Source organism: Danio rerio, chromosome 16 (assembly GCF_052040795.2).
Source record: "Danio rerio strain M-AB ecotype USA chromosome 16, GRCz13ab, whole genome shotgun sequence".
Taxonomy (NCBI): domain Eukaryota; kingdom Metazoa; phylum Chordata; class Actinopteri; order Cypriniformes; family Danionidae; genus Danio; species Danio rerio.
In genome coordinates, this window is record NC_141036.1 from 6,697,226 (window position 1) to 6,717,205 (window position 19,980).

The window sequence follows — 19,980 nt, forward strand, 5'->3', positions numbered from 1 at the left end:
ATATATATATATATATATATATATATATATATATAATGAACGTAAACATTAGGTGAGCAGGTTACATTGTAACCCAGTGTCCTAACAATACGCTAAGTGATGAGAAAATGAAATTACCAAATGAAACTCAACAGAAATGTAAATACAGCCATTCAGAAACACAGAATGCACTCCAGCGAAATGATAAGGTTTATAATCTAATTAACACATATTAAACCTCTTTAACATTATTAAATGTAGATGCTGAATCACTGATATGTGTTGGCTTGCACTGAGTCACAGTTCTAATGTTCAATTTCAGACAGTTTATCTATTTTTAAGATCTCAGGTGAACTATCTGCTGCTGCTTTCAGTAGTATGACAATAAATGTCATGTAAAAATGGTATTCAAACTAACATTATTAGCATTTAACACTGAATAAAGCACATGTGGCGTACCTGAGGTGATCATTGTCAGTTTTCTGTTGTTCAGCTATGAGAAACAGAAGCCATTTCTAAAATATAAATTCGCAGAGTTGATTAAAAAACTTCTTTTTATATGGAAAATATTCCTTCTATCGTGTGCCGTTGCTTTTAGTTAGAGCACGATTTAAATCAGCCTTTAGGCTCGATAGCCAGGAACACTTCTGTTGGTACTCAATCTGACAATCTGCGCGTGCTTGTGTTATGATCCAGGAATGCAATACCTAGTTTAACCACTGGGTGGCAAACTTATTGCACCTTTAAAATCATTGATCGCTGAATCGCAAATTCCTGTAGGGTCTGGTTGTTAGCATGAACACACAGGAAATGGTCACCAAGTAAATTTGCTTTTTCTCTGGATTTTAGCATTCTTCAAATTTGGAATATCGTAAGTCAACAAGATATCTAACTATATTTAAGTGGTTTTTGGATATTTTAATGAAAAATATCATACTTCAGTAATGAGTGTGCAAACAATGTTTTACAGTATTTGAAAATCTCAAGAATTTATCGTGTCATGAGAAGTGTCAATCAGAAAAGCTGTCTCCTGTACCAGCCAAAGCAAAACATGACAGACGAAGCTCCAAGGATGGCAGCGACCGCATGTCGGACCTCAGGAGTGGCACGTTGGGGACTGAGATAGAGGCGAAACCAGAATGCAGCTGCTAATCCAAACAGCTGACAGGCAATGAAATTCACCTGAAGGGGTTAGAAGCAGAGGCCAAAATGGTTTGTGTACAATAAAACATGTTGTTTTTGTTATGTATACAGCATTATTTTTTATATAAACATGGCTTCATTTCAATGACACAGTACAATCCAAAAGTATTCTTAGTCATTATTAATATCATTATAATTTTCTACATTTAGTCGGCTGCAATCTTATGTTAAGCGGCTTTAAATGAAACCTTTTCTATATTTTTTACAACCCCAAAAACATATTTGTGTTCATTTGAAACAAACAAAGGTGTTTTAAATGTGTTTTGACGAGAACTGAAAAGTTCAAAAGTACAAAAATCTGATGACTATTAAGTGATGTAGAATTATGTGAACAGGTTGTAAATGTAACACAAAAACTTCATAAGATAAACAGGAATTAAGGAGGAATAAGAGGACAAGAAATCCTTCAAGTCCCACAGACTTAAATATGTGCAAAATTATTCAGCCGACTGATTTTTATGTAGTTTAATCAAGATTAACCACTTTTAGCAAAAAATTAAAAAAAATTAAAAATAAATAAATAAACATGAAATATTAACATTATTTTTATATATATTCGAACAGAACAAAATTGTAGAAATTGTGTTTAAGTATGACTAAAATCTCATTATCTCATTTATTCAATATCAGTGTTCAGTTAACTGAAGTATTGTATTGAATTATTATCACACTGGAAACTTCTAAAAATTAAATAATCAGAAAATTTCAAGTAGGTAAAACAAAATTACAGTAGGTACATTTCACCATCATCTTTTTGATTTGAATAGGTATTTTATTAGTTCTTAATCTATTTCACCCTAATCCCCTTACCATTTCGACTACTAATATATAACACTGAGGCATTATTAACTTTTGAGACATATTTCCAATTAAAACTCCATCGTTAGGAAAAAATGAGGCAAATGCCAGTGCATATCAAGAATTATATCTAAACCTGAAAGATTCAAATGGATTCAATCAATGTGTACATTCAGAAGCAAGTGTAAATCAGTTATAAGGGGTTACAAATTAACATAAAAATAGACATAACTGGCATACCAAGAGCATCTTATCTTTTCTAGTGAAATTCAGGTTTGACCACATTAACTACAAAACATAAGATTAATCATTAATAAACATGATGCCTTAAGCTACACTTGAAAGCAAATATACTACAAGCATGCTGTTTTCATATTATTCTCTTGAAACATTGTTTAAATAAACGAACAATGGATATTTTAGCTTACATATCTTTTCCTTTTGGGATTGTTGTGTGTGGGATGCTTACTTTGTAAATTGTGCATAGAAAAGTATGTTGAGAAAATAGTAATTTATTTAAATGTCTTATAAAGTCAGTCAAATCATACAGTTCCATTCAATGCCATGCCAAATAACAAATCACTGGATCTCAAGTCACAGTTAAGTCATTTTCTTAATGTGGTCAAGCAAGTCACATAAGCCTTTCAATTTGCAACTGTGTTCATGTGATTCAAGCCCCCACCTCCGTCCAGACAGCATACTATACTTTTGTTATATTACTTTAAAAGAAATTCATATTCCCCTTATAGTAAAATAAGTCATCTCTTTATGTTCTGTACTATACATTTAGTTTGTTTTATATAAATTGTAATTGTTTTGGTTTTACTCAGCTTGCAAATTATGATGAAGATGATTTTGTGTTTAATGCCATGTCAGCAACAAAGACTATTTTCACGGCAAGAACATTCCATAAACAAACATACACTAACTGACAAAAGTCTTGTCGCCTATCCAAGTTTTAGGAATAACAAATAATAAGTTGACTTCTAGTTGATCATTTGGTATCAGAAGTGGCCTGTATGAAAGACAAAGGCCTTTAGATTATGCTTATTTTACCAAAATGAAATATGATGATGCCTTTATTTTTATTATTTAATTAGGACAGTAAGTAATGTACAGTACAGAGTATAAAGTCATGCTGCAGTGGAAAAAGTGTCAATATTGTGTATGACTCCCATGAGCTTGGAGGACGCATCCATACATCTCTGCAATGACTCGTATAACTTATTAATAAAGTCATCTGGAATGGCAAAGAAAGTGTTCTTGCAGGACTCCCAGAGTTCATCAAGATTCTTTGGATTCATCTTCAATGCCTCCTCCTTCATCTTACCCCAGACATGCTCAATAATGTTCATGTCTGGTGACTAGGCTGGCCAATCCTAGAGCACCTTGACCTTATTTGCTTTCAGGAACTTTGATGTGTAATGTAACCCCAAACCATGATTTTTTTCCTTCACCAAACTTGACTGATTTCTGTGAGAATCTTAGGTCTATCCGGGTTCCATTAGGGCTTCTGCTGTATTTGTGATGATTGGGATGCAGCTCAACAGACTATTCATCTGAAAAATCTATCTTCTGCCACTTTTTCCACATGATCAACTAGAAGTCAAGTTATTATTTGTTGCGCTCACAACTAGGATCTGGGACAAGAATTTTGTTAGGTAATGTACAATTAAAAACAAAACACATAAATACATAAATTAAATAAGACTTTTAGTGCTAATACAGGATAAACATTCTGCAATTTTTTTCTGGTGACAAAATTATGACACATTTCTGAGGATGAACATGTTCTGTATTAAGAGTGCTGTGGAGATTTCTTCAAAACAGCTTTATGTAAATAATACATTGCAATATGAAATTCTACAGATCATAATTATAAAACTTAATGAAAATACGCCTAAAATATGAAATTCTAAACAAATTAATAAGAAAGTCCAAGCCGACTGACAAGTAACGTAAATGTTCTGTCAAAAAAAACTTGTGAAACCAGTTTTTCTATCATAGCTGAAGCTGAGTTTGGTATCATATAAGTTGTAGAATATGTTAAAACTCCAACACTGTATATGTAAATAGACATATTAGATAAACTTCGAACTAATGAGTAAATCAAAACTCAAATTTGAGGTGTTTTCTAGATGACTTACCTGATCCAAAGGAACTCCAACCTGATCGCTGACTGGACTTAACCAAGTGCATCCAGTGGTTTTAAAAGCAATGTCTATGTTTTTCTTCTTGTCCATTCTGCATTGTATAAATCACTGTATCACCTCACAAATAGCGACGTCGTGGCTGTAAACATAACGGGTGAAAATGTCGCGTTATGTCAGAACCGCAGCATGATGAAGAGACAAACTAAAAGGATAAAGTTAAGTTGGATGTGTTGAAGTAGACTTCAAGGCGGGGCTGTCAGTTTCCACCCAATTACAAACTGGCAGGGCCTGACGTCACTGCAGCGCATTGCGTTTTATGCGCCAGTCTAGCAGCTTCACACCGGAAGAAGAGGTGGAATACAGAGTTATACATAAAACAGCATACAAGGGAATTTACTACAAAAATAAGTACATTTAACTCAAGCATTTTAATCATGTACATTTTGTTCAGCAGCTGATATGTTTTAAGAGATTTAGGATTACTCTATTGAAGTCAGTGAAACTTAAAAAAATATTTGATCAATGAAAAATAGTAAATGAATAAATGAATAAATAAATAATACAGTTTGGTACAGTCAGCATAAGCCGGAAGAAGAGTTGATGACAGAAAAAGAAATATACAAAAATATTCAGGAATGAATCTGTACAGAACAGGAATACAAGTAAGATAGTACCACATAAAAGAGTTGTACGTACAATAAAAAACAAGAACAAATAACTAATGACAACAAGAGGAATTAGGGTTCAATTAAAAGGAATAAAAAGCATTAAACATCAGGCATCCTGTAAAACCCCAAAAGTTAAGATAACTCAAACCGTTTGAGGACACCGATTGCAACAAACCATTTAAGTTCACAAACTAATCCTAATGAGTACTGTGAACCTAATGCATTTGAGTAAATGAAGCAATTTGAGCACAGTAAAACCCAATAAATGAAGAGAACTCAAACCAACTGAGTACTGTAAAACCCAATAATTTAAGACAACTCAAACCGTTTGAGGAAACCGATTGCTACAAACCATTTGAGTTAAAATAACTAATCTACTTGAGTACTGCAAACTTACTCCATTTAAGTTGAAGTAATGAGGTATTTAATTAACTCATTACCTTCAACGCTTAGTTCAATACTCTTTTTTTATTGAGTAGAATGAACTTTTAGTCAATTCTGAGTTAACTACACTTCATTTGATAAAGTTGACTGTTGGGTTTTACAGTGTGAGGTTTTCATATATTTCTATTAGCTTGCAGATTTTTTGTTAATAGATAAATGTATGGCTTTAAGTAGTGAGTCAATTTCAAATGAGAAGTGAGGGTTAATTAATTTGCAAATTATCTATCTATCTATCTATCTATCTATCTATCTATCTATCTATCTATCTATCTATCTATCTATCTATCTTTCCTTTATTTTTGCGATTAGAATAATAACATATACTATCGTAAAAATAACAATTTGGAGTTTCTGATAAAGTTTTATCCAGTGAATCATTATTTACAAAAAGCTACTAAAGAAATATAAATGTATTTATTAAATATAAGGCCTATTTATTTATTTATGTACTTATTATTTTTGTAATAATTATTAAGAAACTAGATCGATAATTCCACGCTGGAGAAAGCATTCTCATATAGGTCTACCACAAAAATATCATAGTCAAAATAACTTCCCTATAAAGTTGTATCCAGTAAATCATTACTTACAAACATTTGCAAAAGAAACACACACGTTTTGTAATTTTATTAAAAGTTTATTAAAAGTAATTTTTTTAATAATAAGTATCATAAAACTGTGGCTTGATGAATCATTATTTTAAAAGATTTACAAAAAACATATTTACTTATTTATTATTTGTAATAACAGTAATGAAACTGCAGATCAATAAAAATAAATGTAAAAATTCGAGAAAAAAATTGTTGTCATTATTACCACAAAATATAATAGAAGTAATAAATAATTGAAGCTTCCTGTAAAGTTTTATCCAGCAAATCATTAATAACAAAGATTTACAAAATAAACACATAAATGTTTTTTGTAATTTTATTTATTTACTATAGTGATGATTATTTAATGTCTGTATAGTTGAAGTCAGAATTAGTAGCCCCCCTGAATTATCAGCCCCGCTGTTTTTTCCCCCAATTTCTGTTTAACACAGAGATTTTTTTTGAGCACATTTCTGCACACAATAGTTTTAATAACTCATCTATAATAACTGATTTATTTTATTTTTGTCATGATGACAGTAAATAATATTTGACTAGATATTTTTCAAGACACTTCTATACAGCTTAAAGTGACATTTAAAGGCTTAATTATGTTAATTAGGTAGGTTAGGCAAGTTATTGTATAACGATGGTTTGTTCTGTAGACTATTGAAAAAACAATAAAGCTTAAAGGGGCTAATAATTTTGACCTTAAAATGGCTTCTAAAACATTTACTGTTTTTATTCTAGCTGAAATAAAACAAATAAGACTTTCTCCAGAAGACAAAATATTATCAGACATAATGTGAAAATTTCCTTGCTCTCTGAAACACCATTTGTGAAATATTAAAAAAAGAAAAACAAATTGAAAGGGGGGCTAATAATTCTGACTTTACCTGTATATATATTTTTATATTTGCGTCTGTGAGCGTTAATCCCACACTTCCAAAGTGTGTAATTAAGCGAATGCATGACTGACATTTTTATATAGTATCCAACAACAAGTTGCTAAAAAAATTAACAACAAGAAAGAAGATACCATAATGACCCATCTGACTGGACATACCGGTTTAAATCAGTCATTACTCGAATACATAAAACAGGATTGTGTGCTGTGCTGTAATCTAGAAAAGACAAACAATTGAGCATGCAACATTACACTGCAAAGCTAAGGAAAAAGACAGACATAGGGCAATATTTTAACAGACTTAAAATAACTCTATATGGAAGGATTTACTCAAATACTCAAACTGAACAAACTGGATGAACTGGATTACCCCCCTCAATTCTCGTGCAGTTGTTCAAGCTAATGCATATTGTTAGCGGGTTTGTCAACATAAAAAAAGTGTAAACAATAAATTTAATCAAGTAAAACATTTACAAGAACAATACTAGTATTTTAGTATTGTTACCATAAAGTATACTGAAAAATATACTTGAACTTTGCTGAAAGAGATATCAACTGTAACCATTTACATCCATAGTAGGAAAACAAGTACTATGGGGGTCAATGGTTACAGTTTGCCAACATCTTCACTATATCTTCTTTTGAGTTTAACAGAACAAAAACACTAAAACAAGTTTGGAACAAGTCAAAGGTGACTATGATGACATCATCATTGTAAATTTTAGGTGAGCTATCACTTTAAGGTAAAAGTATACTTCTTATTTTTATGAGGGCTGTGAACTGCCTTTACTTGATAACAGTAGTGACACTAGTTAAAAAGGTTTTGGTAACTGTCATGATGGTAATATGAGCCATGTAAATTAAAGGGATAGTTCACCTAAAACTGAAAATTTTGTAATTTACTCAGCCTTCACTTGTCACAAGCCTGTTTTTAAAAGATTATATTTCGAAAAATGTCGGAAACCTATAACCATTGACTTCCATAGTGTTTGTGAAGTCAATGGTAAGTTTTTTACCTTACAAATATGGAAGATCAACAGAAAAAGGAAAATCATAAACGTAAGGAACCACTTGAAGTTGAGTAAATCAGTGTTTCTCGACCACGTTCTTGGGGGACCACCAGCTCTGATGAATTTTCCATGACTGTTTCTCAATATGCAGTCATCAGCATTCTCATGTAACGTCATCATCAACTTAGGGCTGCTCGATTATGGGAAAAAATCATAATCACAATTATTTTGGTCGTAATTGTAATCACGATTATTCAAAACGATAATCAGTTGAAGTCAAAAATATTCGTCCTCCAGTGAATTTATTTTTACATATAATATAAATATTTCCCAAATGATGTTTAACAGAGGGATTTCTTTACAGTATTTCCTATAATATTTTTTCTTCTGGAGAAAGGCTTATTTGTTTTATTTCAGCTAGAATAAAAGCAGGTTTGAATATTTTAAAAACCTATTTTAATAGCTCGATGTTATTAGCCCCTTTAAGCAATACATATGTTTGATTGTCTGCAGAAGAAACTACTGATATACAATGACTTGTCTATTTACCCTTATTAAGCCTTTGAATGTCACTTTAAGCTGAATACTAGTATCTTGAAAACCATCTAGTAAAATATAATGTACTGTCATCATAGCAAAGATAAAAGAAATGAGTTATTATCTATCTAGATCTATATATCTATTATGTTTAAACTATGCTTTAAGCATCTTCACTGTATTTTTGATTTTATTATTGATTAATAATACATTTTTTTTACATTTTTAAAAATACTTAGTAAATTACAGTTTCTGAGAAAAACTACTACTTAGAGTATTTGTAATTACTTTACACTACTGCATAATGGAATGTACATTGAATGAATGATAGAAGAAGATGTGTTAAAAATAATGCAGAGCAGGTACATCCAAACCTGTTCCTCGATGGCTGAAGGGTTTATAACTCTATTTTACCACACCTGGACCAGTTAGTCAAGAAGTAGACTTGTAAGAACGAGTGGAAGTCCTGTAGAAGGCGGTGGCCAAGACAAGAAATTGTGCAACATGTTCCGTTATCGAGGGCCTGATTTTCTAGATTTTTGTGATGTTTGTGCTGCCTTTGCATTATTTGGTTCAGGAGGTCATCAAATATTACTTTACAATTTCTGACCAAATGTGATGGGATTTCCTCAGGTATTTGAAACAATATATAGAATTCAACATTTGAAGTTGATCATATTTATTTCATAATTCTCCCAGAATGGGGTGTCCCTTCAAATGTTGACTACAGTATATTAGAGTAACTGTAAAATAGCATTATATTTGAATGTTGGTTATAATATAAATACAGTAAATCGATAGTAAAATACTTTAGGGTAAGTTAATAGCAGTGTTGGGTAAAGATACCTTTTGAAGTGATATATTACGATCTTAAGTCTCTCTTAGAAACGTAACTAAACGTGTTACTTAATTATTTTTTAAGGAAAGCAATGAAAGTTTGTGTCATGCTATTTTTATTATTATTTTCGAAGATTAAGGTTGGAACTAAACTGTAGGACTGCAGCTCCACTAGGTAGATCCTAGGACAACAGTTCAGTCAGTCAATCAGATTTTTTTTTGTATTCTTACTATTGAACTATGGAAATACATTCAGCAATGTCATCATATTCATTCAATCATTCATTCATTCATTTTCTTGTCGGCTTAGTCCCTTTATTAATCCGGGGTCGCCACAGCGGAATGAACCGCCAACTTATCCAGCACATTTTTACGCAGCGGATGCCCTTCCAGCCGCAACCCATCTCTGGGAAACATCCATACACACTCATTCACTACGGACAATTTAGCCGACCCAATTCACCTGTACCAAGTCTTTGGACTGTGGGGGAAACCGGAGCACCCGTAGGAAACCCACGCGAACGCAGGGAGAACATGCAAACTCCACACAGAAACGCCAACTGAGCCGAGGCTCGAACCAGCGACCCAGCAACCTTCTTGCTGTGAGGCGACAGCACTACCTACCGCGTCACTAATTTAATCAAATATCCTGAATAATTTAATGTAATAACATGAAAAGAATGGATTAAAAATATGCATCTGCTCTGAGGGGCTGTGCTGATGCACAACTACAATTGCAGGTTTCAAATGGATTGACAACTGTCAAAATAGAAGAAGCAGCTACAGATGTGCTGGTTTCACATGTATTGCCGGCAGCTGGCTCTCTGTAACTCTCACATGGTCGCCCACTGAAGCTAAGCAGATTACAAATTGTCCTACCTCCCATTCTAAAAGTAGGTAGCACATTTTGATGACGCAATATACTACCCATTCGATTTTGCTACCAGTGTAAATTTTAATGTGGAGTAGTTTGATATGAAGCTGTAATATTCCCCTTACCTTAACCCCAACTTCAGAACCTTTCAAATACAGTGTTGGTAGCATAATCTGACAAGCGGGATGTCAGGACACTTCACTGCATGAGCAAATATTAAAATCTAAACACAATGCTTATTAACTGTACATATAGTTTGTCAACTTGTTTCTATGAATTTATTGTATTTCATTTTACATTAAGAAAATAAATGTTTAGCTATTTTTAACATCCAGTTTATTTACAAAAAACCTGAATCTACAGAAAATAATCAAATCTCTAGGCAAAGGGAGTGTTTGAGTTTCAATGATAGGGATTGCTTAGAGCTCCCAAATCACTAAGTCTGCCCCAGCTTGTTGTGAAAAAATAAATTAAAATAAGTAAGGATACTGAGGATCCTGTTGAAGCTAATATTTTAGTTGATCCTCATATCATGTGAGATTAACTTTTGATAAATAGTGGTTCATTTAACACGAGCATCTGCTAGTGATCGCAAAAAGAAATTGAATCAAATGTAAATGAAGCTTCAGATGTTTTATTAAGCTATTTTGGCAGTGATAGACATAAGCATGATGATAATCATACACATACTTACCCTTTGCATCACTGCAGATCATTATTGTTTGGGAAAGGAATGAGTCTTCTTCTTGTATTGATATTTGTTCAACACCCGCTGGCACCACCTGTTGGTGAAGATGAATAAAGCTGATAGAGATTATGGTTTAGATTTAGATTTCATATTTGTGTAAGGAAATTTGGCAAGTGAAATAAAATGGACTGAAATTTTTTGTTGAATATTATAGGTGTCATTTAATGAACAGACTGAATATTTTGGAAATAAGGTTTAAAGTTAAATAAAAATGGTTGTTTTTAACAATTAAATTTTTTAAAAATATTTTAATTCAAAGACATTTTTTTTTGCTGTTTGTCAGTATTTTACTTTCACACACATTTTACACACACACACACACACACACACACACACACACACACACACACACACACACACACACACACACACACAGTAAATGGCACCATGACAAAGAAGCAATAGATCAAAATCCTCAACAACACCATCAAGCAGTCTCCGCAGAAACTTGGCCTTGGGCACCAGTGGATATTTCAGCAAGACAATGACCTAAAAAACATAGCAAAAGTGGTGAAGAAATGGTTAGCAGGTAAAAACATTAACATTTTGCAGTGGCCCAGCCAGAGTCCTGACTTAAATACAATTGAGGATCTGTGGAGGGAGCAAAAAAGTCAGGGTGACTGCAAGGAGACCCTACAGCCTTAAAGAGCTGGAGCTCATCGCTAAAGATGAATGGGCAAAATACCAGTGGATATATGAAAAAGCTGGTCAGCAATTATATTAAGCATTTGATTGCTGTAATATCCAATAAAGGCTTTTCTATAGAGGAATTACCAGCCTACGTCACACATGACGTCACACGGGTTCCTGGTTACAAAAAGAGACCGTTTGCAATAGCAAACATGTCGTGTTGTGCAGTAGGATGCCAAATCCGAGTCCAAAAATAGACTTTTACAGTACACCACAATGCTTTTAATGCCAACCGCAGATGTCTTTGGCTAAAAGGAGCTAAATGGAGTGAGGACCTAATTAAAAATGCTCCACTGCACTTCTCATTTCATATCAGGTAAGTTCACGCTAGGCTAAAATCATACACATTACTGTTTTTTGATTGCAGCAATGATTTCAGCAAAACAGTTTAATAAGGTGAATTAAACTGCGGACACTGCATGCTTCGAATGAAACGTAAATATGTATTTCAGTCAGAATGTGGTAGTTTAGCTCTTTTATGATTACACAGGCCTTGTACAGCTCCGTCTTCTTTCCTTGTCTTTGGCTAGGCAGAACCTCAGTTTTTAGCACTACTTAGTGTTGAATCTGGTAATCATGGAACACTATTTCTTGCACATGACCACACAGAACAAAATTGTTGGCATCCAAAGATTTGTAAGCCTTCAACTTCTCTCTTGTAAAATCACTTGAAGTTTCAATAAGATATTTCGGGCTGGATGCTCGGCCATTTCATCTTATCCAATATCCATTGGGAGGGTGCTATCGCAAATGGACATGTCAGACGAACAACGCTCACTTTAACGTTAATTTTGCTAAATAACTTTGTTTATCACTGGGTGAAGAGCTGTTATAGTACGCTGAAAGCATTATTTAAATAATGTATATAATATGTAATCAATATAACTTATTTATAAGACAACAACAAACTCTGTACTGCATCGAATGTCATTCCCTCGCTGTAAATGCTAGGGCTCTCGGTTTGTTTTATGCAACCTCGCTGTGCACGCATCCTGAATGTTTACAAACATGGTAATTTGTCTATTATATTGTCTATTATATATTAAGAGAGATATAATTTTAGATATTCCACTTTTTGTTCAAATGTAAATAAAAGCTGAGAAATATATATATTTTTTTCCACAAGGATACATCGTCTTATTATCGTTTGGAAGAAGTCTGCGCCATTTCTGGTAAAAAACAACAACAACAACAACAAACAAACAAACAAAAAAAACTAGCTGGTCGAATAAAATGTTTACTCAATTTTACTAACATAGCAATAGGCAGACATTTCCGTAATAACTCACGCATCAACATAACAGGCTTCTGACACAATCTCATACCAGTTCATAACTGTTCTACATCCTTGTCTGTAATTTGTGGATTTGTACGTTAAATATGATTTGATCAAGCTCTAGTAAATTACTTAAATATTTTTTATTATAAATTACAATTTTATCATGGTGGTGCAGTGGCCTCACAGCAAGAATGTTGCTGGCTCGAGCCCAGGCTGGGTCAGTGGACATTTCTGTGTGGAGTTTGCATGTTCTCACCGTGTTCGCATGGGTTTCCGGTTTCCCCCACAGTCCAAAGACATGCACATAGGTCGATTAAATAAGCTAAATTGGTCGTAGTGTGTGTGTGTGTGTGTGTGTGTGTGTGTGAGTGTGTGAATGCAAGAGTGCATGAGTGTTTCTCAGTGTTGGGTTGCAGCTGGAAAGGCATCCGCTGCATAAAACATATGCTGGATAAGTTGGTGGTTCATTCTACTTTGGTGACCCCTGATTAATAAAGGGACTGGGACTAAGCCAAAAACAAAATGAAAGAATGAATGAATTTTATTACAAATCGGCCGCTCTTTTGCCACTGAATGGTTTGGTTTTTCTTGATAATGTGCTGGTTTGTTTTATATAAAAGAATAATAAAAAAGAGAAGCCTAGAGGTTACAAAATAATCAGGGCTAATATCCAAAAGACTATGTCCAAATTGAACAGCGGAAAGTCGTATTAATAATTATAATAATGCATAATCACAATGACTAATTGGTAATTAAGAAAGCAAGGCAAGGCAGACGTAACATGCTAATCAAAAAATCTCGTCCTATCACTAATTAAATTAAAATAAAACAATGGGTCATTAAACCCAGGATATCATCATTATGAGTTTGTTGTTTTCCTGTGAAAAAGAACAATTTAATTTAATCCGTAATTCAATTTAGTTGCATTTAAAGGGATAGTTCCCACAAAAATGAAAATTCTGACATCATTTACTCACCCTTACTTGTTTTAAATCCTTTTGAACACAAAATAACCATTGACACATAAGTAACTATTGACTTCAGTAGTATTTGTTTTTTTTTCTAGATCTGCAGAATTGATGGCAACAACAACAGCTTGAGGTATCAAGACATTTGGGCTGCCCATTACATTACAAACCAAAGAAGAGGGCAAATTCTTCAGCAGGGTAGTGGTCAAGGTGCTCCAGGATTGGCCAGCCCAGTCACCAGACATGAATATTATTGAGCATGTCTAGGGTGAGATGAAGGAGGCATTGAAGATGAATTCAAAGAATCTTGATTAACTCTAGGAGTCCTGCAAGAACGCTTTCTTTGCCATTCCAGATGACTTTATAATAAGTTATTTGAGTCATTGTAGTGATGTATGGATGCCGTCGTTTAAGCTCATGAGAGTCATGAACAATATTCATTATTTTTCCATTACAGCATGACCTTATATTCTATACTGTGCATTTCTGCTGTTAAGTAACAAGACTTTTGTCTAATTAAATCAGACCTTACTGTCCTAATTAAATAATAAAATATCAAGGCATGATCATATTTTATTTTGGTAAAATAAGCGTAATCTAGAGGCCTTTGCCTTTAATAAGCCACTTCTGATATCGAATGCTCAACTAGAAGTCAATTTATTATTTCTTGTTCCTAAAACTTGAATAGTTGACAAGACTTTAATCAGGTAGCTTAGATTAAATATTTTTTATAATTTTGGAATCTGTACTCAACTCAACAATTTTTGGCTTTGGTTGTGTGTTCAAAACAATCAAATATTGATTAAAGTAAATCAAATTACTGATTAACAATGCATTTTACGTTTGAATGTTTGTGTTTTGAGATATTTAAAGTAGAAAATCTATAAACAATCTTTAAGGAACATGATCTTTACCTTCTCATTATAATAATTCTGACTGAAATAAATGAACGAGTGAATAATGTGAAAAATTCCTTGCTCTGTTCAACATAATTAAAGAAATATTTTTAAAAAAGCAAATAATTTTGACTTCAGCACTTCAATGTAAAAAAAAAATCGTAATTTTGTTGTTTATTTCCAGCAGCTGGGGTGCCAGAAAAAAATTTAAAATGACAGCTGTTATATTACAGAAATTTACCGTAAAATAACAAATATAAAATTACAGAAATTTACTGTAAAATAACAGAGGTTGAATAACAGAAATTTACTTAAATTTTAATTTTTGCAAAATTTCTGTAATTCAACCTCTGTTATTTACAGTAAATTTCTGTAATTCAACCTCTGTTATTTACAGTAAATTTCTGTAATTCAACCTCTGTTATTTACAGTAAATTTCTGTAATTCAACCTCTGTTATTTACAGTTAATTTCTGTAATTTAATTTCTGTTATTTTACAGTACATTTCTGTAATTCAACCTCTGTTTTTTACTGTAGATTTCTGTAATTTAATCTCTGTTATTTTACAGTAAATTTCTGTAATTCAACCTCTGCTATTTTACAGTACATTTCTTTAATTCAACCTCTGTTATTTTACAGTAAATTACTGTAATTCAACCTCTGTTATTTACAGTAAATTTCTGTAATTCAACCTCTGTTATTTACAGTTAATTTCTGTAATTCAATTTCTGTTATTTTACAGTACATTTCTGTAATTCAATTTCTGTTATTTTACAGTACATTTCTGTAATTCAACCTGTTTTTTTACTGTAGATTTCTGTAATTTAATCTCTGTTATTTTACAGTAAATTTATGTAATTCAACCTCTGCTATTTTACAGTACATTTCTCTAATTCAACCTCTGTTATTTTACAGTAAATTACTGTAATTCAACCTCTTTTTTTACTGTAAATTTCTGTAATTTATTCTCTGTTATTTTACAGTACATTTCTGTAATTTAACAGCCGTTATTTTACTTTGTTTTACGTTATTTTACCGAAAATAAACTGAAAAATAACAGATTGTTTTTACAGTTTATGTGACAAAAAGATAGACAAAAAATTATTAATAATTGAAAAAAGGAAACAAAGTCAAAAGAATTGTTAAACGAGGAAAAGATTCATTTTTTGGGGCTTTCACAGGGTGAAAGGTCAGCTGCACCAATGAAATCCTGGGGTTGAGCAAGAGAAGATAAACAAGTAGTTGAGATTTGCTGCCTTTCACCATATCTTTTAAGTGGTAATAGGATAACCCCGGACACACGGGCAGCCTATCACGCTGCCCCTCACACTCGACCCCCGTGTGAGCCCTGAAAACGCCTGCTTTGTTTGCAGCTATTGGCTCCTATGTGCCTTTCCGTAATGAAGTGACCTGAAATAATGGAAAGCGCTCTGCTTCACTTGGATGATTCTGGCCGGGATAAGAGCAGGGATCCTGATTCTGAGACACAGTTCATTTCATTTTTCGCCTCTGATGAGATCTCCGTTATCTGATAAAAATTGAACAGCCATTACCGGCTCGAGTGGAGGCAGGCTGACTGCTTCTAACAGAAATCCTATACACTCCACTTTGTCAGCATTTCTGAATTCATTGTCACCAGGGGTTGAGCTGGATGATAGGAATAATCTGGCACAACCAAGATTGACAGTTCATTTCAGAAATCAATATTTACAATTTACTCCTTTCAAAGTTCATTCTGGGAGAAGATTCCATATTATCCCTTACCAAATAAGATGATCATATCTCGAGCGGGGCTCTAAAATGGGTTTCCCAAAATGTGCAGTTTTTGGTAAAAATCAATGTCGGCATTGTGCACTTTAATCTGGCCTTTGATGACAGTAAATCTTTATCTTTTCACTGGCGAACGGCGGTAGGGTGCTGAGAACATTTCCTCCCAGAACAAAGCCCCCTTGCCCCTTGCACACTCCTCTAGATACATAGGGCCCTAATATGGCTGGACATGCCTCCGACGGGTCATTAATCAGACACAGTGACAGCCACCTCTCCTCATCCACGGGCAGACAGATGAAGAGAGAAACACGAGGATTATAGAGAGGCTGAGGAAAAAAGCTTGTTTTTTTTCTCTTCTCTTTTTCTCAAGCCTCCAATGAGATCTGCTTGTTGTGATTTCATTCTAGCTTATTACCCACATCTGAAAGTCATCGAAACAAAAAGGTTTAAGCTGATGAACGGCCTCAAATTACTTGATCCCACACTGTAAAAAAAAAATTCGGAATTTTACAGTTTATTTCTGGCAGCTGGATATCGGAAAAAAACGTAAAATAACAACCGCTAAACTACAGAAATATTCCGTAAAATACCAGATATTAAGTTAAAGAAATTTACCAGAAATTTTAATTTAAGGGAAAAAAAAGTTAAATAGCGACCGTTAAATTACAGAAACATTACAGAAACATACCGTAAAATAGTGGATATTAAGTTACAGAAATTTACCAGAAATTTTAATTTAAGGAAAAAAAGTAAAATCACAACCGTTAAATTACAGAAATATACCGTAAAAAAGCGGGTATTAAGTTATAGAAATTTACCAGAAATTTCAATTTAAGGAAAAAAAAAAACAGAAAATAACAACTGTTAAATTACAGAAATATACCGTAAAATAATGGATATTAAGTTACAGAAATTTACCAGAAATTTCAATTTAAGAAAAAAAAAAACAGAAAATAACAACTGTTAAATTACAGAAATATACTGTAAAATAACGGGTATTAAGTTACAGAAATTTACCAGAAATTTCAATTTAGGGGAAAAAATGTTAAATAAGGACCGTTAAATTACAGAAATATACCATAAAATACAGGATATTAAGTTACAGAAATTTACCAGAAATTTTAATTTAAAGAAATTTCCGTATTTTAATTTTTTATATTAAATAATATTTAATTTAATACTTTTGAATATTTTTTGTGTCATGAAATTCTTTCACAATGCAAAATATAAAAAAATTTTATACTCGAAAATACCCAATTGGGTGGCACATGAAACAAGATTCTGTCACTCAAAACACAGTTGCTAGGCCTTATTAGTCTACTCTTGGGCACTTTAGCTAAGCAATAAATAAATAAGTCTTAAATTATTATTTATTTAACTTGTTTCAAATATGTATGAGTTTCTTTATTATGCTGAAAACAGAACAATGTTTTATTCTAAAACTTTAGTTATCAAACAGTTGATGGTATGTGTTCAACATTCATTATTTTATTTTCCTTTGGCTTAGTTCCTTTATTATTCAGGGTTTGCCACAGCGGAATGAACCGCCAACTCATCTAGCAATTGTTTTATGCAGCAAATACTCTTCCAGCTGCAACCCAGTACTGGGAAGCACCGATACACTCTCATTTACACTCATATACGGTCAATTTGGTTTATTTAATTCACCTATATTAGTTTGGACAATGGGTGAAACCAGAGCAGCTGAAGGAAACCCACGCCAACATGGTGGGAACATTCAAACTCCACACAGAAATTCCAACTGGCCCAGCCAGGGTTGGAACCAGCGACCTACTTGCTGACAGTTGTCAGCGCTAACCACTGAGCCACCGTGTTCCTCTTCATACATTAAATTTTTTCGGCTTATTCCTTTTATTAATCAGGGGTTGCCACAGCGGAATGAACCGCCAACTTATCCAGCATATGTTTTATGCAACGAATGCCCTTTCAACTGTAATCCATCACTGGGAAACAACCATACACACTCATTCACACACTTACACTACGAACATTTTAGCTCACCTATAGCACATGTCTTTGGACTTGTGGGGGAAACCGGAGCACCCAGAGCAAACCCACGTGAACACGGGGAGAACATACAAACTCCACACAGAAACGCCAACTGACTCAGCCAAGGATCGAACCAGCAACCATCTTACAGTGAAGTGACAAAGTTAACCACTGAGCAGGTTAATCTCCACTGCTGTATGAACATCTGTTATTTTAATGTACGAAATAAACCTTCTTTTATAATTGTTCTGCCACGCGGCTGTGCTGATGAAGTGAATCTGAAGTAAATCGCTGTAATTCATAACACACATGCCATGTTTTAAAACATTTTAAACTTGTGAAACTCACTCTTCTTGATCGCATTTGATGATGATTGTTGATCCTAGCAAACTGGACAGACCTTTTATTCCCGGTTGCTTTGTGCACGTCCTGTCTTGTTGATATGATTATACACGTGACTACTGACACATGTTAATATGCAGCTTTAAATCAATTTGGTGGGCGGGGGGACCGCACTCCTACGTCAAGTTGCGGTCGGTCTGAAAACCGATCTAATTGGTCCACCGGTTTTATGTTGTTAAATTGACAAAAAGCACTGGGTGTGTTCATATCACCTCAATATGACGATCTAAACACTACACCTACACATATGTCTGTCTAAACAGCTTGAAAAGTAGATTTTTCACCATATGTGCCCTTTAATATAGTGGCCATTTTGTTAAAAAAAAAAGTTCTTAAATGCACATTTATAGTAGGAAAATATTTAAATATCCACAATATATCATGAGAAAAAATAATAGATACCAACATGTAGCAACATTATAGTGATTTGAACATTGCAAAACCCCTTTACAGTTGACTGCATAAAAAAAATCATTACAGCAGTGGTTCTCTGGGTTACTGTGCTTCCCTGGGAAATGAGAGTTCCACCTCCACTGTCAAAAGGTACCTAAATGTGAACCGTGCCATACCACTTTTTGGGTACCCTTTCCTTTTTGCACTACTAAAGGGTTCCAAAAGGCGGAGCTAGATGCACAGCTGAACGCTATTGGTTTACAGAGAGACATCACTAGCGCATACACAAGCCAGAAGAATGAAAACAAAGGAAGTGCCATTTTTAAATACACAGCCGAGACATCTATATTTGGAATAACGAACTTCTTGAACTGATGATAATAACGTGCACGTGATTATTGAAGTGCTTCTAACATCCAATCCTTTCAGAAACGGACAAACAGTAGAGTGAAGCATGAAAAAGCAAAGGAGCAAATGATTCTTTCAGCAACCTAAATTGTTTATAACGATACGTTTTCAGAATGAGCCTGCGTTGGATTAAATATTGGGTTGTATTTGTCCGCATATTTGTGGTCTCTCACATTTTGAAGATGTAAGAAATTTAACAGCTTTAAAAAATGAACATCTTCATATAAATGTTTCAACAAATATGCTTATGAAAATAAAAATAACCTCACATATTCTTTAAAATATGCATAGGATGCAGCCCCCTTGAAATTCACCCTGAGAGTCTGGCGAAGGGATGACAGAAACACTTTGACTGGGAATAAATCACAGGAATACTGTGTCTCAGAAAAAAAGTAGATCTTTCTCTTTAATTCTAG

At 33.6% G+C, this 19,980-nt stretch overlaps 1 protein-coding gene across 19 annotated transcripts in view; it reads right to left on the reverse strand.

The window, feature by feature from the left end:
- Positions 1-19,980, reverse strand: part of mboat1 (membrane bound O-acyltransferase domain containing 1) — an 86,721-nt gene that overhangs the window by 26,019 nt on the left and 40,722 nt on the right. For 5 of the 19 annotated variants that reach the window (XR_015510604.1, XR_015510602.1, XR_015510607.1 and 2 more), the window contains exons 1-2: positions 4,128-4,337; positions 1,016-1,161 (exon numbers count right to left, since the gene is read on the reverse strand). Coding sequence is in view for 6 of the 19 variants with exons in the window: in XM_087286192.1 (XP_087142318.1) it covers positions 1,016-1,161; positions 4,128-4,223 (242 nt within the window). In the remaining 13 variants the exon portion in view is untranslated. 19 annotated transcript variants of the gene reach the window in all.